We start from the raw sequence: 23,677 nt of genomic DNA on the forward strand, positions 1-23,677 counted from the left end.
AAACCGAAACCGTCCGTCGCACCGGTTACATCGAAACCGAAAGTGAAACTAGTTGCGATCGGATCAAAGGCCTCGAAGCCCTCCACTCCTTCGACGCCGGCACAGGTCATCGGCACTGAACACGCCAAAAGAGATTTCGGTGCCGAGCTCACCGCGACGGGTTCCGGCGCCGAGCCAAAGAAGAAGGCCCTCGGTCCCCACAAGGCGCCTTGGCCTATGGCACCGAAGATTACGGCCCAACCCACCAAGGGCAAGGTGGTCGATCCGTCTGCGTCGACATCAAAGGGTGCGGCGCCGGCCAAATCATCGGCTCCAAGGAGCGTCGATACCCACCTTCGGATCGACGACCCAAAGACTGGGAATAAATCGGATACCACTTCGACGCCTGCCTCCAAGGTGCCTATCGGTTCCAAAGCGCCATCTGCGTTCACCTTGCAACAGGTCTCAGCGTCGTTGCAACGCATCAGGGACCGGGCAACCCTCCAACCTACGTCGGGTCCCGAAACGCAAAAGGCCGCGAAAGCACACTCGGCGCCGGCGCACATCACATTTGGATTGCCGCCACCCACGGCGCCGAAAATGTTCGAAATTCGGACACGTGTCCACCGAACACAGACGCTATCCACTGGACAAATCGATATCGAGCCTTCACAGGCACACTTTATCGACGCCGACACTGGTAGGCTGATGCTCCGCAAGCGGAAAATCACACCAGAGAAGGGTTTGGACTCATACAAGATTCCTTTGAAACAAAAACTGCCGGCAGGCTCCACACCAGTGCTTCATGAAACCTTTCAACCATTCCTTCAGGACCCACCGTCTTTCTCCTACGCATTCAGAGGCAGACGCCGGAGAGGACTATATAGGGGATGATACCACCTACCCGGTGGATATCGATCCTGATGATCACATGCAAGACCCAGATCAGGCATGGGATGACCCCACCGACCAGGGTAACGCACCAGATACTCCTGACACGCAAGTTTATAATATAAAGACATCTCCCACAGAGGACACTGCTGCCTTTAATGCCCTCATAGAACGGGCTGCTTTCTATCATGGAGTGGAACTCCATTCTGACACTGTAGAGGAAGATTTCTTAGTGGACACGTTCGCCTCCTCTGAGAAAACCGTCAAAACTCTGCCAATGTTGAAGGGAGTTCTTAAACCTGCAAAAGACATTTTTAAAGAAACAACCAGGGCACGGATGTTGAACCCCAGGATCGAAAAAAAATACAAGCCTGCACCCGGAGACCCTATGTACATTAAGGGTCAGTTACCATTAGACTCCATGGTTGTTGCTAATGCTCACAAACGGGCACATTCACAAACAACGGGTGATGCTCCTCCCCCCGACAAGGAGTCCAAAGTGCTGGAGACATCAGGCAAAAGGATAGCAGCGCAAGCAGCAAACATCTGGCGCATTGCCAACACCCAGGCACTCCTGGCCCGTTATGATAGGTCACACTATGACACACTAGAATCACTGCTACAACACTTGCCAGATGAATACAAAGAGGCAGCAGAGCTCCTTATCAGAGAGGGACAACTTCTTACAAATGCGTCCATCAAATGCGCACTGGATGCAGCCGACACTGCAGCAAGGGCGATCAACACAAGCGTAATGTTGCGGAGGCACGCATGGTTAAGAATCTCAGGCTTCAAACCTAAAATTCAGAACAATATCTTAAATCAACCGGTCAACCCAGACTTTTTATTTGGCCCCGAGGTTGACACTACCCTCGAAAAAATTAAAAAAGACACTGAAACTGCAAAATCAATGGGGGCTCTGCAGTCGCAGCAGTTTCGGAGTGGCTCCTTTCGTCGCCCCGGGAATAGAGGAGGAGCAGCTAGAGGTCAGGGGTCCCAGCAGCAGTACAATAAAGGGGGTACGCAAAGTACCTATGATAAAAACAATAGAGGTGGATATCGTGGATCCAGCACCAAAGGCAGAGGACGTGGGTACGGTAACACCAGGTCCTCCCCCAAAAACAAACAGTGACACCTTCTCCCTGCCCCCCGACCACATAACACCTGTCGGGGGGAGACTCCAACAGTTCCTGTCAGTCTGGAAGTCCATCACCACAGACAGGTGGGTCAGGGAAATTATCCAGTATGGTTACTGTCTAGAATTAACGTCCACTCCACCCAACATACCGCCAAAGCACCGTCCTATGTCCGTAGAGCACTTGGCATTATTGCAGCAGGAAGTACTAAGTATGCTGCAAAATGGTGCAATAGAAGTCGTGCCCGTAAACCAACAAGGGACAGGGGTGTACTCTCTGTACTTCTTAATCCCAAAAAAGGAGGGATCTCTCAGACCTATACTAGACCTGAGACCCCTCAACCACTACATTCTGTCAGAGCATTTCCATATGCTCACCCTACAGCAGGTTCTACCGTTACTCAGTCAGGGAGACTTCCTAGCCACACTGGATTTGAAAGATGCGTATTTCCACATACCCATACACCCATCGCACAGAAAATATCTCAGGTTCACTATTCAGAATCACCATTATCAGTTCAAAGTTCTCCCCTTCGGAGTAACAACGGCACCCAGGGTCTTTACCAAGTGCCTAGCAACAGTGGCTGCACATCTACGGAGACAGCATATTCACGTCTTCCCTTACCTGGACGACTGGCTTGTTCAAGCAAAGTCAGCCCAGCAATGTGCCAGCCACATGTCCCTCACCATTCACCTTCTTCACAGTCTAGGATTCTCACTAAATTACCCAAAATCACATCTTCAACCCGCGCACGTACGCCAGTACCTGGGAGCGACCATAAACACTCTGACAGCCACAGCTCAGCCAAATTTAGTGAGGATCAATAGCATGCAACTGCTGATCACAAAGTTCAAACCTCAACACTCCCTTCCAGCGCGAGTGTTCATGCAGTTGATAGGCATGATGGCCTCCTGCATTTTCATAGTCCCGCACGCGAGACTACATATGCGCCCGCTTCAGGAGTGCTTGGCACGTCAATGGAATCAGGCTCAAGGACAATTAACAGACCTAGTGTTGGTGAGCGGTCGGGCATACAACTCTCCGCATTGGTGGAATCCACAAAACCTTTGCAAGGGCCGACCGTTCCAAGAGCCTGTTCCGCAAATAATACTAACAGCGGACGCGTCTCTCCAGGGATGGGGAGCTCATGTACTCAATTACACAGTGCAGGGACTATGGACGACACAGCAAAAGAAGATGCACATCAACCTTCTGGAACTTATGGCAATCTTCCTAGCCATGAAGGCATTCAAAGTACACTTATGCAACAAAGTCGTGTTGATGCGGACGGACAACATGACTGCCATGTACTACATACAGAAGCAGGGAGGAACACACTCTCCACAGTTGTCTCATCTGGCTCAGAGTATGTGGAAGTGGGCCATTCAAAGGAACATGTTCCTCATGGCGGAACACCTCCTAGGCAAAGACAACCAGATGGCAGATCTGCTCAGCAGACACAGCCACCAAATGCACGACTGGGAGCTACATCCATCAGTACTCAAACCGTACTTCCAACAGTGGGGTCATCCAGAGATAGACCTATTCGCCACAAGGGTAAAACGCAAAATGCCGAAACTTTGCTGCCAGGTTCCCGCACCCACAGTCGCAGGGCAATGCGATATGGATGAACTGGTCAGGCAGATTTGCGTACGCTTTTCCCCCAGCGCCATTGATACCGCTAGTGGCACGCAAACTGCGACAACACTCACTGACACTCATCCTAGTTGCTCCAACATGGGCACGCCAACCATGGTACACCACCTTTCTAGAACTTTCCGTGGTGCCGCATCAAAGGCTGCGGATCACACCCGCACTTTTAACGCAGAACCATGGCCAAATTCAGCACCCAGATCCGCAACAGCTGAACCTGGCAATCTGGCTCCTGAAGTCTTAGAGTTTGGCTACCTAAACCTGCCACCTGAATGTATGGATATCATCAAGGAGGCCAGAAGACCCACAACCAGAGCTTGCTATGCGGCTAAATGGAAAAGGGTCATTCACTGCAACAACAATGACATTAACCCGCTGGATGCATCCATTCAAAACATCATCTGTTACCTCTTACACTTATACCGATGCAATCCGGCATACAACTCCATACGTATACATTTAACCGCAATAGCAGCCTATCTCCAAAACAGGCAGCACCTCTCTTTATTCAGAGTGCCTGCCATTAAAGCCTTCTTAGAGGGACTCAAACGAGTGATTCCCCCAAGACACCCACCGGCACCAGTGTGGAACCTCAATGTGGTCCTCACCAGATTAATGGGTCCACCTTTCGAACCTCTCCATTCATGTGAGATTCAATTCCTCACCTGGAAAGTAGCTTTCTTAGTGGCAATCACTTCGTTGAGAAGAGTTAGTGAACTCCAGGCACTAACCATTCAAGAGCCATTCATACAGGTTCACGCAAACAGAGTTGTACTACGTACCAACCTCAAATTCATGCCTAAAGTGATATCGCAGTTCCACATGAATCAGACTATTGAACTGCCTGTTTTCTTTCCAAATCCACAAACTGTCGCAGAGAGAATGCTCCATACACTAGATATAAAGAGGGCCCTCATGTACTATATAGACAGAACAAAGGATTTTAGGAAAACAAAACAACTTTTTGTTGCTTTTTCTCCACAACACAAGGGCAACGCCATTTCCAAAGCAGGGATAGCCAGATGGATCGTTAAATGTATTCAAATTTGCTATCAAAAAGCTAAACGCGCATTAATGATTCCCCCACGAGCCCACTCAACACGAAAGTTAGGGGCGTCCATGGCTTTCCTAGGAAACATTCCTTCACAGGAAATATGTAGAGCAGCCACATGGTCCACTATACATACATTTACCAAACACTACTGTGTAGATGTACACTCAAAACAGCAGGCAGCTGTAGGACAGGCTGTTCTCAAAACTCTTTTTCAGACTGCTGCAGCTGGCACGGGCAGCCGCTGCTAATGGAGGGACTGCTATATAATCTATGCACAGATATGAATTCAGCAGCCCACATGCCTCGAACTGAATATGCTACTTACCAGTGTGCATCTGTTCTTGGCATGTAGGGCTGCTGATATTCATATCGCCCACCCTCCTCCCCGGCGCCTGTGGCGGCTGCAGCACTCAGAATTACTGTATAGCATGGTCATCACTTACTGTATCTACTCCATCACTGCCACAATGGCGAAAAACAATCTAAGGATGGAGAGGATGCCCATGCGCACTGTAGTCCAGGGGAGGAGCCACCTATCTCGTGATACTTCGAAGACTCTTCCAGGACAACAATGTGCAATCATCCGGACCCAACACTAGGTGGCGATCTATGCACAGATATGAATGTCAGCAGCCCTACATGCCAAGAACAGATGCATACTGGTAAGTAGTATATTCAATCCAGCCCTTGGCGATGAACCCATTGCAACACCACCCCCCTCTTTATCCTGTCCCCCAATCCGTTGACGTTCCAGGTCACTAGACTAAGTCCCTTCCTTGCTGCCATAGTTGTCTAGCCGCGACTGGTCTGTCCGCCCCGGAGGCGCTTGGTGGCCGACCCCTACCCGAGAAGTGGGCTGCTTGTCAACCGGACTCCTCCTGGTAACACGTATCCATGGAATGTCTTCCGCTGTCAACTGAACAAAACCAAAACTTATGTAACATCTGACTTTACCGTCTATACTTTCCTCTGATCCCCCCCCCACCCTGCCTCCCCTCCCAACTCAGCGAACTCCCCTGAAACACCAACCGTGAAAACAAACCCCCCCCTCCCTGCTTCCCTGCATTGCGGACTTAAAACTGCCCTTCCCCACCAACCTGCAGAGTGCCTGTCGCCCCGCCCCTTCCCTCCCCCCCCCATATACAACTCAAGGGAACGTAGATAACCCCACCCCCTGTGCGGTCGATGATCAGATGCGACCTCCACCTCCCCCGCCCCCCCCCGCGCCCCGATCCCGCGTGATTGCAATACCATTCCAGCCCACTGACCCCACCTCCGGCATACTTGTACCAATATTTCCATTCAGAGTTTTGAGCCAGTACCGACCCCTGTCCTCAAAGAGCAGTTCATTTCTTCTCCGCCGGGCAACCCGTTTTCCCCAACAAACATGGTGGGCCCCGGGGGACCGTCCCCACAAGTCAGTGGTGAGTATGCTCCCCCCAGAGACCATAGGCCACCCCCATGCAGCCCCGAATAAAAAGGTACCTTTTGGCTGAGTCACTCAGCACCACTGTCCCCATTTCCTGCGACCCCATGGCATCTTGGGTTGGAGTACAATCTTTTTAACAAATTAGGGCAAACTTTGGTGTCCTGGAAAAGGCAAGGCTGACGTAGTGGCACATAAGAGTTATACAGCCTTCAATTAAACCCTGCACTAGTGGTCCCCTCACCCCCTTTGAAAAATGGCTCATAACCAAAAGGAATGACAAGCCTCTAATATCTGACACTTACCTGTTCCTTGGGGGCAGTCCTTCTGTGGGGAAGTCCCCCACACAGGGAAAGTGGAATTTGATCACTTCATTTCGGAGTAGGAATGGCCCGGTATTTACAGCATAGCATGTGTACCTCTGTGGAGAGTACAGTTAGTTGGTAGGCACATGAAACAGAAATACAACTGAAAGAATGTCAATATTTTGCTAAAGGAAAGTCTAGGATTGGTGCAATGGTTCTGGCAATCTTATGTTTCAGTCATATTGGTGGAGTACACCTCGTTTAGGCCTCCCTCACAAGTTCCTCTAATTTATCATATTGGTATTCCCACTCCCGAAATCACCACTGACATGCCTATCTGTAGTTTGAAGATGCAGTAATACTACAGTATTTGGAGTTAGCCCAGTAGGTCCCCTCACAAATGGGAAAATTACTGCAGGAACTGGAAACACCATACCCAATTACAGCAGTAATTACTCATTGTTTGTTCCATTTGCACCTAAATAGTTCATCTTCCTTTAGCTGGTGATATGGAAGGAGGGGAGGGGAAGACACCAGGGGATATTGTACTGACCGTGTTACATGATGAACTAGGAAATGCACAGATCTTGTAATGGGGGCCTCTTGGGACCGAGATGAGGAAGAGTAATGAAGATAATCAATAAGTAATCAGGGCATTACTGGCAGGTAACTCAAACATACAAAACCCATACATTTTCATTTTTTGAAACATCACAAATTTCTGACTGGTTCTCAATAACATGGCAGTTTTGAATGGAGCTAGGGGCGTTGCCTCAGTATATTTTTGTGCAGGATATCTAGCGTTTTGAAAATGATAGTGAGCCAGTGGAGTACTGGGCTGGATTGATGCGGTCCCTTTTAAGAAAATGCAAAAACATACAGACTGCCTGATTTTGTACTCTTCGTAGTCTGGTAATGAGGTTTTTAGGGATGCCAATAGAGAATAAGGGCCTCATTTAGAAATTGGCAGGTGGCCTGCTGCTGCTAAGTAGTGGAGGTCATTTACTCCAGCACTCTGGCATACTACTGCTCACTATATTTGGAGATCTCTGGAGGTCTCCCGGAGATCACTGTACCTTTGAAGGAGCCACAGCCATGGCCACTGCTTTGAAGGCACTAAAAATCTTCTGAGTGGCACACATTTTATTTTGTTTCAACAAAAAGCAAAATGCTAAAGTGGAAGTATGTTTTTGTAAAACAAAATACTAATGACCCTGACACCCTGGCGTAGAGTAAGTTTTTCTTTTTTTTTTTTCTCTTCTGGACTACCAACAGAAATAAAGTACATCAGAACATCCACTTTATATAGACTGAACGATCTGCAGAGCCAGCAGGGGCATTACCGTTTGCATCTCTTTAAATGGAGCAGAGGTTTCGCAGCAAGCATAATCCAACACAATTGTGGCACGTAACCTCTCTCCCAAACTTTAAATGAGGCCCTGCGTTGCAGTTATTCATTTGAACTATGTCCAAGGCTCTAATTAACTCAGTTTGATTATCAGTTTAGATCATTGGGAGGATTTTGGAGAGAGGTGAAAGTTAGTTTCCTTGACCACTGTGTTGCTTTGTTAGGCAAAGTTTAGCTTGAAACAAAAATTGGCCACTCATTCTCCTTGACCAGTCTGCATCTACGATACCTTTGACGACATTGTACTTGTCCATAGGCTCTCGACTCGACTGTCTTGTAGGAAAGTAGGATCTGCTTCTTATGGTTACATCCAATTTTTGCTTGACATTGCACTGTTTTTGACTAGTCTGACTGGGATCTTGCTAATCAGGACCCCAGTCTATCTACTTTCTCCTTTAACTTGTTATACATGTTACATCGATTGTGGTATGTTCTTGGCATGGAACGCATCTCCTTCTTGCCTCTAGGAGACGGGGCTTCTTTTGCTGATGTGTGGCGGCCCTTTGTCTCTCTTCTGTGCACTGAATTTCGGGAGCTCTCCTGCCCTAGATATTTCTGGCTGCTACGCCTTCCCGAGTTGAGCCAGAGTGTAAACTAAACATTAATATTCGGCGCAATGGAGTGCGGGGTCCGCTTTTTGCTTTTCTGTCCAGACATCTTAAACAGGGGAGGAGATGGGAGGGGGGAGGAGAGGGTGGGGAGATGGTGGGGACAGGGAAGTTAATTTTGGTGTTATTTTGATGCTCTGCGAAGCAATACGACAGTTGCCGGCCTATGACCTAGGCCTCATTTCTCACTGCATCTTGTTTGTTGATAACTCAATAAAAAGATTTCAAACTAAATTGTTATAAATGTACTTTGGTACACTCCAGATTGGATACTGGGATACCCTTATATGTCCCTAGTATATGGTACCCATGTACCCAGGGCATAGGTACCCCAGAGGCCTCCCATGGGCTGAAGCATGTATTATGCCACCCATGAGCGGCCATGCAAAATGGAACTACAGGTCTGCTACTGCAACCTGTGTAAACTGGTGCTTGCACCACTTACTTTAGATATAGGTTCATTATATCTATAGGTCACTACACTTAAAACTTATAAGTCATCTGTATAGCAGGCCTTAAGAATCCTGAAGGCAGGGTGCTGGGTTTCACGTGAGAGGGTGCCCCTGCATGAGCAGAGCCCCTCTGCAGCCTTCAGGGACCATTCTCCCGGGTTGTCTGTGACTCAGCCAGGCATATACGTAGAGGTGCATTATAACCTCGCTGTAAATGCTATCTCAAACGGCTGCATAGAAACATGTTGTGTTTGGTATCAAATTCCTTGGAATCATACCTCGACACCAGTAACCGGTGTGGGAGGTATGATTCAACCCTTCTGAAGCGAGCTTCGTGGGATCACTGGCCTATTCGGTGACAGCCTTCTCGACACGGTCAGCACAAAATTGATGCTGCCGACCAAAGACACATATCTGCCCTCCTGCTGCTGAGCCAAGCTCGAGCAGAGGAAGGCAGCACAATAAGCATCCTGTCACAGGGAGGTGTGACCACCTCCCAGACAGGATTTAATGTATTGGGGCTGGATGGGTGCACTCTGGGAGTGCCTGAAAGTCTGCACCTGGGGCACATTTGGTGTCCCTGTGCATAGTCCAGCTCAAAGCAGTTCTGGGAGCCGTTAGCTCCTGCTCTGGCACGAAACTGGACAAAGGACATGGGTGTAACCACTCCTCTGTCCTGACCCTCCCCTACGAGGGTCCGCCGAATCTGTCCAACCCTTTCCCGTGGGTACAAAAGAGCTTACCTGAGTGTAGCTCTTTAGATTTTACGTGGACAAGATTCTACACGAAGAAACCACTGACCTTCGACTGTCTGGACTCTCTGGACTTTGACTGGACCCGACTTCGTCTCCCTCTCTGTCCAAATCTTTGTCTGCGCCTTTGTTCTATACAGGCTCCCTGCAGGACCTGTGGTGCACTAAGGACAACCGAAGAATCTCCCTTGGGGTGAAGGAGTCACTCCCCTGCATTCGCAGGCACCTCAACGCAACTGACTGGGCTGCTGCTCCCAAGCTCCTGCGGAGTCTTAAGGCTAGCAACACAGGAGGTGGGTTTCGATGGTCTCTGAGGTTGATCTGTCCTCTGGTACTGCATAACCCAAACCCCTGTACACCACGTCTATTTGAAAGTGCATATGCTTATTGGCGATTACCGAGCTTGTGCATTGGACTCTGTATAGTCCTTACCCTGAACAGTATGTTCGAGGCATATGAGCTGCAGATTGTACACTTAGCATAGGTCGCCATCTGGTGTTGGGCCCGGATGTTTGCAGTTTGTTTTTCTTCTTGGACCGTGCTTGGAAGTCACGAGTTTGGTGACTCCTCCTTCGGTCCGTACTGCGCATGGGCTTCGGCTCCATCCTCAGATTGTTTTTTTCCGCCATCGGGCTCGGATGTGATACTTCGTGCTCCGGCTTCGAACTTCTACGGTTCCAGCCTCGACGGAAAATCCTCGATTCTTCGAGTTCCTTCATCATCTTCATCTCTCGAAGCGGCACTTTTTCCATCCCGTACATCGACACCGGCCTTCGGGCCCTCCGCGACTCCGGTCCCGGCCGATGGAAAGGACTCCGTTTAAAAAGTGCCCAGAATGTGGGTCTAAATTTCCCCACACCGACCTCCATCAGGTGTGTAACCTTTGCCTCTCTCCGGAACACGAGGCTCGAGACTGCCCCGCCTGCAAGTCTTTTCGATCGAAGAAAACGATCCGAGATCGAAGGGCTCGACGCACCATGGCGCACTCATCCTCGACAGTTCCACCGGACATCTTCGGAGACGACGCCGAAGCTTCGGGGCAGACACACACCGAACTGGGAGAAGACATCGTCAGCGCTTCCGAGGCCGACGACTCCGACCTGGAGGACGTAACACCAGGACAGCGGGCCGTGAGTACAATGCCCCCTCCCAGCCCCGCACCAAAAACCAAAGAGACTCCGGTTACTCCCTCGCCTGCCGGCCTGGGCAAAACCAAAACCAAAGCCTCGATCACCCCACCTTCGGGCCCGGTGTCGAAGCACTCAAAGTCTCACGGCAGCTCGGGATCGAGCCAGCCTACGCCCGGTGCCGATAAACACCACTCGGCACCGAAGCCTGCAAAATCCAGCTCGACTCCGAAACCACCGGTGCCGAAGCCTGGACACTCGGCGCCGACCAAACACAAACAGAAATCGGTCGGCACCGACGCTCCGGCGCCGAAACAGCATTCCACGCCGAAACACACGGAGACCTCCAAAAAGCAAGGCGTACACAGAACATCGAAACCTCCGGTTCCGAAATCGCCGGTGCCGACAGACGACTCGGCGCCATTGGCTCTGTTTACACCAGACCCTTTACAAAAGACTTTGTCCAGAGATCCAAAGACTGGCCTTTTGACTGTGATTACTAAGAAGCGTCGCCTTGAGGCTCCGGCTCCTCCTCCTCCACCCAAAAAGAGGGACTCAGCTACTTCTCCCCTTAGAGTACCCTCCCCACTGCCACCCCCCCTCCCACCACCACCCCCTCCACCTTTACCTCACTACGATCCGGCCCCATCCCCAGATCCGGATGACGGGGACCCGGACAATGACCCAGGGGACGCCCCAATGGATCCCACTCCACCAGGGACCCCAGATCCATGGGAGGATTATAATAACCCTGATGTACCCAATGTACCTCAAGACGACCTATACCCATCAAGGCCGTCTCCTCCAGAGGACTCTTTAGGGTTTCACCATTTAGTGCAGAGAGCAGCACACTACCATGGGGTGGACATGCACACGGAACCAGTGGAAGAAGACTTCCTACTGGATACATTTGATTTACAAGATCGTTCCACTGCTATTTTACCCATGCTTAAGGGTGTCACCAAGCACGCTACAGAGGTATTCAAAGACCCTGTCAGAGCCAGAGTACTAAACCCTAGAATAGAGAAGAAGTACAAGGCGGCACCCACAGACCCTGCATACATCAAGGGCCCTGCTCCTCTAGATTCCCTAGTTGTCTCCACAGCTAGAAAGCGGGCTAACTCCCAATCCTCAGGAGATGCCCCACCACCAGACAAGGAATCTAAACTTCTGGACGCGTCTGGTAAACGCACCGCCTACCAGGCTGCAAACATGTGGCGCATTGCAAATACACAAGCACTGCTTGCGCGATATGATAGAGCACACTATGATGAATTAGAGGCTCTTATGCAGCACCTTCCAGAGAAATACAAACGCCAAGCTCATGACCTGATACAGGAGGGCAAACTAATCACAAACACCTCCATTAAGTGTGCCCTCGATGCAGCAGACACTGCTTCTAGAGCCATAAACACCAGTGTCCTGCTTCGCCGCCATGCCTGGCTCAGGATATCAGGGTTCAAGCCTGAGGTCCAGACATCAATACTTAATCACACCTTTGACCAGCAAACACTCTTTGGCCCAAAGGTAGACGAAGCGCTCGAAAAAATGAAGAAAGATACAGACACAGCGAAGTCTATGGGAGCGCTCCAGACCCAAGCCTCTAAGCGTTCTTTTCGACGCTCGTCCTTTCGTGGCACAGGTAGAGGCTCCTCCACCGATAATGCCTCTACCTCCTACAAATCCCCTCCTCAAAATACCTTTTCAAAGGGCAACCAAAGAGGTGGCTACAGAGGCAACAACAATAAGGGCAGGGGCAAAACCAACAATACCCGTTCTGCCACCCCACCCGCACAATGACTCCCCTTCGCTCCCCCCAGACCATTCCACTCCGGTCGGGGGCAGACTACAAGATTTTATCCACGTATGGGAGTCCATAACATCGGACAAATGGGTGACCCAAATCATTCGGTCAGGGTACTGCCTCGAGCTAACATCTACCCCACCCAATATCCCACCAAGGCACCGCCCAATGTCCCAAGAGCATTCCACACTGCTCAAACAAGAGGTACTCTCGCTCCTCCAGAAACACGCCATAGAGCAGGTACCCGACAATCAACGAAATCTAGGGGTCTACTCCCTATATTTCTTAATCCCAAAGAAAGACGAGACCCTCAGACCCATTCTGGATCTCCGGCCTCTAAATGCCTACATACATTCAGACCACTTTCACATGGTCACCTTACAACAAGTCCTCCCACTCCTCTGCCAGGGAGACTTTCTCACAACACTGGATCTGAAAGACGCGTACTTTCACATTCCAATACACCCCTCTCACAGAAAATACCTCAGGTTCGTGGTGGACGGGCAACATTACCAATTCAAGGTTCTCCCCTTCGGGGTCACCACTGCACCACGGGTGTTTACCAAATGCCTAGCAGTAGTAGCAGCACACCTCAGACGTCAACATGTTCACGTCTTCCCTTACTTAGACGACTGGCTCATAAAAGCCGCGTCCTACCACCAATGTGTGCAACATACAAACAGCACCATCCAACTGCTTCATCAGCTAGGCTTCACGGTGAACTACCAAAAGTCCCACCTCATACCATCTCACACAAAGCAATATCTCGGGGCCACCATAGACACCTCAAAAGGTATTGCCTATCCAAACTCAGCCAGAATCACAAGCATTCTAGCCTTACGCAAAATATTCCTTCCTCAACACTCTCTACCAGCAAGAGTGTTTATGAAGCTCATAGGGATGATGGCGTCTTGCATCTTCATAGTGCCCCATGCAAGACTCCACATGCGTCCACTTCAGGAGTGCCTAGCACAACAGTGGAACCAGGCCCAGGGTCAGCTGACGGATCTGGTGTTGGTGGACGGCCGCACACATCACTCTCTGCAGTGGTGGAACACCACAAACCTTTCCAAGGGACGGCCGTTCCTGGACCCGGTTCCCCAAGTGACTCTAACAGCGGACGCATCGCTCTCCGGCTGGGGAGCGCACCTCTTACACCTCACAATGCAAGGTCTATGGACGCCACAGCAAAAAACGCTCCACATCAACCATCTGGAGCTTTTGGCGATCTTTCTAGCCCTAAAATCTTTCCAAAAGCAGATTTCAGGCAAAGCAGTCCTCATTCGCACAGACAACATGACTGCGATGTATTATATACAGAAACAGGGGGGGACACACTCTCCCCAGCTCTCCCGCTTAGCCCAGAGCATATGGAGATGGGCAATTCCCCAAAACATTTTTCTCCTGGCACAACATGTTCCAGGCGTACAAAACACCATAGCAGATCTGCTCAGCAGACAGACTCAACAACTACACGAATGGGAACTGCATCCACAAGTTCTTCACCCATTCTTCCAACAGTGGGGGCATCCTCAAATAGACCTCTTCGCCACCCACGAAAACAAAAAATGCCCAAGCTTCGCCGCCAGATACCCACACCCATTGTCCAAGGGCAATGCGATATGGATGAACTGGTCAGGCACATTTGCATACGCCTTTCCACCTCTCCCACTAATTCCATTAGTGGTCAGAAAACTACAACAGCACTCCCTCACACTCATTCTGGTAGCTCCGACGTGGGCCAGACAGCCGTGGTACACCACGCTACTACAACTATCAGTGGTACCACATCAAAAACTGCACCTTTCCCCATGCCTCCTAACCCAGAACCATGGAGAAATCAGGCACCCGGACCCAGCTCAGCTCAACCTGGCGATCTGGCTCCTGAAATCTTAGAATTCGGGTACCTTAACCTTCCCCCTGATTGCATGAACATCATCATGGAAGCCAGACGCCCTACCACTAGAGCATGCTATGCCGCAAAGTGGAAAAGATTTGTAATGTACTGCCGTAACAATACAATCAACCCTCTAGATGCATCCATACAACACATCATATGCTATCTGCTCCATCTTCACAGGTGTAACCTGGCGTATTCATCCATACGCCTACACCTAGCAGCGATCGCTGCCTATCTACAAAACAGACAGCATTTGTCACTCTTCAGAGTGCCCGCTATTAAAGCCTTCATGGAAGGCCTTAAACGAGTAATTCCTCCCAGGGCACCACCCTCCCCTGTATGGAATCTAAATTTGGTCCTTACACGACTAATGGGTCCGCCCTTCGAACCAATGCACAAATGTGAGCTACAATTTCTCACCTGGAAAACAGCTTTCCTTGTAGCTATCACTTCCCTTAGAAGGGTTGGTGAAATACAAGCGTTCACCATACAGGAACCTTACATACAAATGCATCACAGCAAGGTCATACTTCGAACTAATCCGAAGTTCCTGCCCAAAGTCATTACCCCCTTCCACCTCAATCAATCAGTGGAATTACCTGTCTTCTTTTCGCAACCCCAATCTGTTGCGGAAAGGGCCTTACACACACTAGATGTGAAAAGAGCGTTGCTATATTACATACAAAGAACGCAACCCTTCAGGAAGACCAAACAGTTGTTCGTTTCCTTTTCTCCACCACATAAAGGCAACCCCATCTCAAAATCAGGGATAGCTAGGTGGATTGTAAAATGCATACAAATTTGCTATCAGAAGGCAAAGAGAACATTATCTGTTCCCCCTAAAGCCCACTCTACAAGAAAGTTAGGGGCTTCTATGGCTTTTCTAGGGAATATACCCTTAGATGACATATGCAAGGCAGCCACATGGTCTACACCGCACACATTCACAAAACACTACTGTGTAGATGTGCATTCCCAGCAGCAAGCTAGGGTGGGCCAGGCTGTACTAAAAACACTCTTTCAAACAGCTGCAACGGATACCGGTGGTCGCCGCTAAGGTTGGGTACTGCTATATAATCTATGCTAAGTGTACAATCTGCAGCTCATATGCCTCGAACGGAATATGCTACTTACCAGTATGCATCTGTTCTTGGCATGTAGAGCTGCAGAGTTGTACACGCCCACCCGCCTCCCCGGCTACCTGTATCCGTTCCAGTCCATCTTATTTAGATACAACACACATGGGTTTCTCACTGTTATTACTACGCTCCATCATTTCCCTGTTGGCGAAAAACAATCTGAGGATGGAGCCGAAGCCCATGCGCAGTACGGACCGAAGGAGGAGTCACCAAACTCGTGACTTCCAAGCACGGTCCAAGAAGAAAAACAAACTGCAAACATCCGGGCCCAACCCCAGATGGCGACCTATGCTAAGTGTACAACTCTGCAGCTCTACATGCCAAGAACAGATGCATACTGGTAAGTAGCATATTCCTTCCACCAAAGAACTCCAGCCTCCTGGCACTGAGTGCTCCAAGGGCTGGTACTTTGTGATCTTGCTTGAGGTCCCCTCGTGACTCCTGGTCATTCGGCCTGTGGGCCCTCCTGAGGGTCATCTTGAATTCTGTTGGGCTTTTCTGGTTGCTCCAGACGTGCCCTGACTCCCCGTTGCTTTGCGAGTCCCCTGGACCTTCCTGGTCCACACCGTAACCTGCTTGACCTTCCTTTGTGGGTTGTTTTTGCTAATGCTTGTTGGTGCTCCAGCAGGACACCAACCCCTCAGCACTCGACATCCTTCGTGGGACAGCTCGCATCTGGCTCTTGGTCGTCGTCTCCTTGTCCTCGTGGCTGCAGAGTCAAGCATCCCTTCTTCACACCTGAAGCACCCGACATCGGTGGACATTCGTCTCCTCAGTCCGTGGTCACTCTGAAGTGACCCACACTCTGTCCCCTCTGCTATCAGTATCCTTTCCTCAAGAATCCATCCTTGGATTCCACCGGACTCTTTTCACCTTCACCGCAGCAGCACTTCTTCGAAGCCTTCCATAGAGAACGACTGTGGTTTCCGATGATACTTGGGTATCCACGCGTGTGGTGGGTCTCCAACCTCTTAAGTTCTGAAGGGTTTCCTCAAAATCCTCTTAGAAGGGTCCTTAAACTGTAAAATTGCAACCGCGACTTTCCCATACAATTGTACGGAGCCCGCGGTTGAGTTAGCACACTGCACCCGTCCTCCATGGGGTCCCTATCTACTCACTTTTGGGTGGTTCCTTGGGGTCCCAACGATTCTGCGTGCTCCAGACCTAGTCTTGACCTGAGTCGTGGTTGTTATACCACTGTTTTAGTATATGGTTTGGTGTCCCCCTGAAGCCCACTGTGTATTGTGCTACTTACAACTGTTCTATTGATCTCGTATTGTGTGCTTTGTGTTCTCTCCTCGGGTAGAAGATACTAGAGGGTGTTATATTAATAAATACATATTTTTATTTAACTACTGTGTGGTTCTCCTTTCATTTAATTAATTCAGGAGGTGGTATTCTGGAAAAACAAGTTGCTTTTCATTCCTTCAAGATTAAGCTTAAAGGCTGCTCTTCACAGCTACCACTAGGATAGCTTTCTAAAGGTTACCTTTGACCTCATACATCATAAGGGTCGTTTAGACTGGTGCAAGGTGCCCACTTTAATTAGTGGGCAGCATGTACCAGGCCAACTTCTCACATGTATGATTCTGCATTAAAACACATCATATTTTTTCTCTATTACACATTTATAGGCACCCCCTGGCTCAGCTGTTAGACCAGTACATGGTGAACCTCTAAATGTATGCTGATAGCTCTTAAAATTCACTTCTAGGTGTAAAAGGGCCAGCCATCCAGGATAGCATTCCAACATACCTGGACCATGTATTCCACAGGATGAACAGCCACTCAATTTTCATGAGCTGACCCGGACCTTTCCAAGGAGACAGACTTTGGTGAAGGGCCCAAGGCCAAGTATGTATCACTGAACACCTAGAAACCCAAAAGATGTAATGACCTTTTGTCAGTTTACCTTTTGATTGAATGCCAAAGGCTGGTGCCAAAGGCAAAAGCTTTAGTGCTTAAGCAAGGCGTAAACTGATATTTCTTGGGGTGGATTTGCCAGGAAAGGTCCTGTTCTGCAAGAAAACTGCTGCCAGAGGTTTATGCCTCCAAACCTAGGCTCTGCAATCACTTGATAAGAGGAACATTGCCACCAGGCAGTACCAGAAGTGAAAGTCTCACAGCCAGAAGGTTGCTCACAAGAGGTTATCCTTTTGAGGGTGCAGCACACTCAGACACACGGCTGCAGAAGTTCCTTTGACGCGAGAGTCCGCTTGCAGAAGGCTAGCCCAGCTAACAGTTTGCACACCAAGAAAGCATGATGCCACAAGTATGAGACTCAGAAGTATTAACATTTTCAGGAAGCCAGTCGATCTATACAACATAGGCCTTTCATTAGGCTTACTGCTCTAAAGGAGTAGAATGTTAATGTGAAGCTGTGGCTTGAAGATCTTACAATATTTTTCTTTTTAGGCTTAAGTAAATCTTGTGAGCCCCAAATAAGAACTACAGAGTGGTCTAGTCCAGTGACAGCCGACATTCATTAACTCCTAAGACACATCCAAGCAAAACAATATCAATGAGTCACAGGTTAGATAAAACGCTTATTGAGAACTGGACTGTCATGAGTCTGGGCGGGAGAGGCCTCCATACCCAATGGCATTTAATGCCTGTACTCCTTTCATATTTAGCTTTTTTGTTTGTACAGAGGTGACTGGTTGTTCCATGGTCTTCTATTGGACCCAGTCAAACACTACTATGGCAAGAAGTAATTGATGTTCTAAACGTCTGGTTCTTTTAGAGAGGCGTATTTTACAATCTCTAAACTTACTAATTCTATACAGTATTTGATAAAAGAGCGATTTCTGATTGAATATATAGATTGGGTTATTACGGATTCATATTCTGAGGTCCGGCTTAACAGAAAGATGAGCACTGACACTTATCTTGCAGACAAGCTCACCATCTCTGGTAGTTCTCGGCACAGCCAGGACACAATTAGACTGCAGACTAAGAAGTGTAAAAAAGAAAAACAAGACAGCAGGCCTTTTCCAGCCATGTACCCGGGATCCAGAACAACATCCCTGAATTCATAATTACTGTACCATTGCTGCTCCAGTTTAGGCAAGAGAGAGAACAGTACATCACAATGCATTAACCTTCCAAAACCCATTTCCCTCTCCTATTATTTGTATAAAGCAATGTTTTTCTATTTGTTTTTTAACATATTTGCTCTAAATACAGGAGGACCAATTCCTTATTAAGATAATTTGCAAATTAATATTGAAATAAGTATTTAGTTACCTAAAGTGCAGTTGACCTTTTTATCCTACTTTTTCCCTTTTTTAATATCTGTTCTTTATACCCATTGTTAAATTCATACGTGACTATCCCACCTTTTCGATGTGGTCATAGGAATGGAACTGAGACTAAGGATTTTGCATCCTGTGCCCTTCAGTAAACCGTCAAAGTTAACTGAGAAGTTATTACTGTTCTATGTGCTGGCAATAAGGAGGTCATTGTTGGCCTCTTAAAATGTTAGTACAGATATTTCTTTATGTGAAACAAAGTGCCTTTGCAAGCAGTTTCCTTTTTTTTCTCTTTTAAATAGTTTGGACAACAAACTCGATGTGTTTTTAAACACATTTTTAATTTTCTAACTTTTTTAAAGATATGTATTGTATAACTGTTTACGAATAGATAACAAATGAAAACAAAAGTTGCCTTTTCATAGGCAGTTTGATTTGCATTATTTTAAGTTTAATTCCGCATGTGAGCAGATATATTCCATGTTTTTAAATTGAATGGTGATACCCATGATGAGAGAGTTGGTATTACAGGTTGGTAATTTGGTTTCTTATAAATTTTAATTTTAGATTACATATTACATGCCCAATTAGTGAACTGTTTTCCAGTGAGTAACTCTGCCTCGTGTCTGGAAATTTAGGAGAGTAAGAGACATGATAATGGAAAAATCTTTGTAGAACAGGCCCAGCGTGCTAAAATTTGACATACCTTTTGACCATACTGTTTCTGGAACACATTAAACTAGTGTTATCATTTTATTGGACAAGATGTGTGCCTTTCCAGAAAATACCTTATTTTGGCCCTAAACTTTAATTTTGATTTTTATCTGCTCACTGATTTTGGCTTAATTAGAAATTTTGAGTGATATTGGAAGTGTTCAGTTGGTATTTATAATAAGAAGCAAAACCATTTGGTGTGCTGTTTGTCAGTGGTCTGAACTAATGGCCAGCAGTGTTGCACATCAACAATCTGATATGATCCAGCTTTACTCCCTGATCTTCTGACAGATTGAAAGGGACAGACAGGGAAGGGTGACATAGAAAAACCACCACAAACATACGTTCACTAATCCCTGCTGACATCTGATATTTTCTTTTTTTCTTTTGATACTTGTACTGTTTCTGTTAACGAAGCAAATGCTCAGAACAGATAAATTGTTTAAAAACCCTAACTTTCCAGGTGTAAAACAAGTAAAGCTAAACAAACCTGCAGTTGATTATGTATAGTCTCTTTGTGCATCCTCTGTACATCTGTATAGAATCAATTGAGGGGGAGGGTGGGTTCTGTTGGCCACTAAAATGAGACCAGCCTTGATTTCTTTGGTACAAATATGATGTATATAGGGTGTCCCAGTTTGGGTCCTAACGAGTTACTTACTTTAACAGATCAGATATATGGGAATGCTTACTAAGTTCTAAATGTTCAAATTTTTTGGCCATTGTTAATTGCCATTGTAGCATGTTTATATCACCATTTTATCTGACATTTCTTATCACAGCCCCTAATATTAACTTGCAAATTGTGAGTAGAATGTGAAAGTTCGCACCTGAGTGGGTGATGAAAGTAACTTGGTTTGCAGGTTTCCAGAATGTAGTTTGTGACACGCCTTACTTTGGCTCTCTCCCTTGAGTCTGTTTTTTTGGTTTGCAGAAGCAAAAGGTATCTCACTTGGAGGAGAAACTGCGTCAGACTATCCAATCTCGTGATGAGGCTCAGAATTATGGTCTTATTAAGAAACAGGAGCTGGGGGATGCACAGGCCAAGAACCACCAATTGAGTCTGGAGATTGAGGGGTTGAAGCATCGACTCCAAGATCTTGAGAAGGTAAGGTCAGACTTGGGGCCTTTTTTAAGATTTGGCGGACAGCAAACTCTGTCATAACATGACAGATATTCCGTCTTCCAGATTACGAGTGTCATATGCCGTAAAGAGAGTATATAGTCAACCAAATTATAGAAAAGTCCCAATGTCATAATGTTTGTGTGAATTGCAAGTAAGCATCATATTTCGGTTACAGTTTTTTTTTTTTTTTTTTGCTAGTGTTTTGTGAATGCTTCCTCTACTCCTTTTTGAGTTTGAGAAGTGGGGTACAATCAAATAAATGGTCTTAAAGATATTCTGGGAAGGAGAGAGGGGCTGCAAGAACAGTGTGTTGCATGAGAAGAGGCCCCATGGGCCTTTTGATAAAGTTGAAGTTTCATTTAAACCTGTAGGTTTGTCTGGCTACTACATTTTCATTCACTGTTCTGAGGTGAAGGTATCCCTACTCTATAAACATTAGTGTAAAATGTCTTAGTTCCGTGACGAAGTTTAAATTCTGTTAAGAACACTGAGGTGAGGATTAAGCTTCACTTTCTTCAATTTATTCATTAATGCAGCCTTCAAACCAACATTTAGAACTATCTTTACCATCAATCAGAGGGAAAAGGAAAAAGAAAAAACTGAAACCAATCACAGTCCACAATATTCTTTATAAACCATCCTTCCTATTTTTGCCCCTCTTTCTTTGTGCGACTCTAGCCATTGCCCAGAGACAGCTCATTCTTGTTTACAGGTGTTATTTCCTGCAAAATATAAACAGCATTTTAGTTCATGTGCCCCAACAAAACTTATGTACGTAACATACCATTACAACATAGTTCATTCTCAACCTCATCTCACATGATTTAAGCATGTAACAAACGCTTGTACACGAACACCAAACAATCAATACTTACACCTCACACCGGTTATCTGCCAAGAGCCCATCCGGTCATACCATACACGTTTAACTAGAATGTGTATAAAAGTGTTTTATCATGATGAGGGCAATAATCCTCGCCTCCGTGTCCTTAATAGAATTGAAACTTTCTTTCACAGAAGCTAGGAAATGTTATTTTCTATGTTAGGATAGAGGCAAGGATTATGCTCATTCAAAGCTTATCAGTGACTAAAGATTGCATATCCAAGACTTGTTCAACATCAGGGGCCAGATGTACGACCGTGGAAATAGAGCCTTGCAAATTGCGAGTATTTTGCTACTCGCAATTTGCGAGGCGCTATTTCCAATGTACAACAGTGTTTTTCACACTGTTAGCGATTCCCAATGGGGTCGCAAATTGAGAGGCTCATGATTTCCCTTAGGGAATGGCAGGCCCTCACAGGTATGGTGGCCTGCTGGGCTCAGCAGACCACCATGTCTGAGACTGCTTTTAAATAAAGCAGTTTTTTTTTTTTTAAGTGCAGCCCGTTTTCCTTAAAGGAAAGCGGGATGCATTTTAAAAAGAAAAAAATGAAACGTTTTCGTTTCATTTATGGGACCACTGCCTGCCCGTAAAAAATATTTTCCCCTGCATTTGCAAAGGGGAAGAGGGTGGTAATTGCGAGTGTTTTGCGACCGCAATTGCGTTAGCAAAACATTTGTACATGGTGTTGCGCTCGCTATTAGGAAAGTAACACCCCTTCCTAATAGCGACTCGCAATTCCAAAATAGCGAGTCGCAAATAAATTGCAACTTGCTATTTTGGAATGGTACATACCCCTATAGGTTTTTGCATGCGCAAACGGGTTCGCAAACCCATTTGCGCATGCAAAAACCGTCTTACATCTGGCCCAAAAACTCTTAAACATGGAATCAGATGACCAGTCTGTGGCATAAATGAGGTATTTCGGTCTCGCACCTAGAGTAAAAGATTTTGAGGCAATTGCTCCTCTGGTGGAGTGTCCCCCAAAAATATACGCATCAATAACGGCCTGCATAATCCCCGCAACACTGGAGTTATGCAGCAGGAGAGGGACAAATTATGTACCAGGGTTGAGTAAATATTGCCGCAACAAATGGCATTTTATGTGGCATAATGTGACACATTTTGTAATAGTATTACCTTATTATTTCATCATTTTTAAACTTGGTTACACTGTCTGGGCATCAGCTGCACCTCATTAGTACCACTTTAACACCCAAATATAGCGATAAGCAACAAAAAGCTGACCAGTCAAGTTTTGAAATGGGCCTTCCACCACGCTCAAACACGTGTCGCTGCATTTAGTAACTTTTGAACCGTTTGAGCTAGAAACACATTTTTTTGTTGTTAAAATCTGCAGATTATGCTGCAAATGATAGATTACATAGCAAATGTGGCAAATCTAGAATCATGCAAAAATCACTGCAAAAATGCATAATTCCAGTGGCCCTGGCTATAGTGGGGGGGGGGGGGGGGGGGGGAGAAACCACTTTGGACGGTTTTCAGATGGAAATCAGAAGTTGCTGCTCGCCCGGGGACCTAACTCCTCAGTCGTACTCTCATAAGCCTTTAAGCATCTGATCACGCATAATTTGGGTGCCTTATCGAAAACTGAATGGGAAACCATTCTGAAATAACATTTGGTTATCCTTAACATGTGAAAGGTAACCCCTTCTGAGATAAAATCCTACCTGTAATGTCCAAGGCATGAACATCTGACACTTGCATTCAGGAAACAAGACATAACATAGCCAGCTGACCTGATAACTCTTTCATAGAGCAGTATCCATTGCTTTGCCACTAAAAAAGGTGGTTAAGGACTTTGTTCACATCCCACAAAATGAACATAAAGGCTTGGGGGAAGGGACAAGTGAATTCTCTTAATCAATTTACATACCAGAGGATGTTTACCCACAAGAGAGCCCCCGATCGGGAGATACCCCACTGGGATGGCAGATTGGAACTTATGTACTGACCTGTAAGCCATAACTTGCAAAGCCAAAGAGGCCAAGAAATTTAGAATATGGACCATGTTGAACCCCACGGTATCTCACCCCTCTGCATACACCAA

General features: G+C 47.0%; 1 protein-coding gene across 1 annotated transcript in view; it reads left to right on the forward strand.

The window, feature by feature from the left end:
• The window catches only part of LRRC45 (leucine rich repeat containing 45), a 416,324-nt gene that overhangs the window by 304,787 nt on the left and 87,860 nt on the right, over positions 1-23,677 (forward strand). The window contains exon 16 of the mRNA XM_085617558.1: positions 20,534-20,707. Within this exon, the coding sequence (XP_085473684.1) occupies positions 20,534-20,707 (174 nt within the window). The remainder of the gene's footprint in view (positions 1-20,533; positions 20,708-23,677) is intronic.

The sequence above is a fragment of the Triturus cristatus genome, chromosome 7, assembly GCF_964204655.1.
Source record: "Triturus cristatus chromosome 7, aTriCri1.1, whole genome shotgun sequence".
NCBI lineage: Eukaryota > Metazoa > Chordata > Amphibia > Caudata > Salamandridae > Triturus > Triturus cristatus.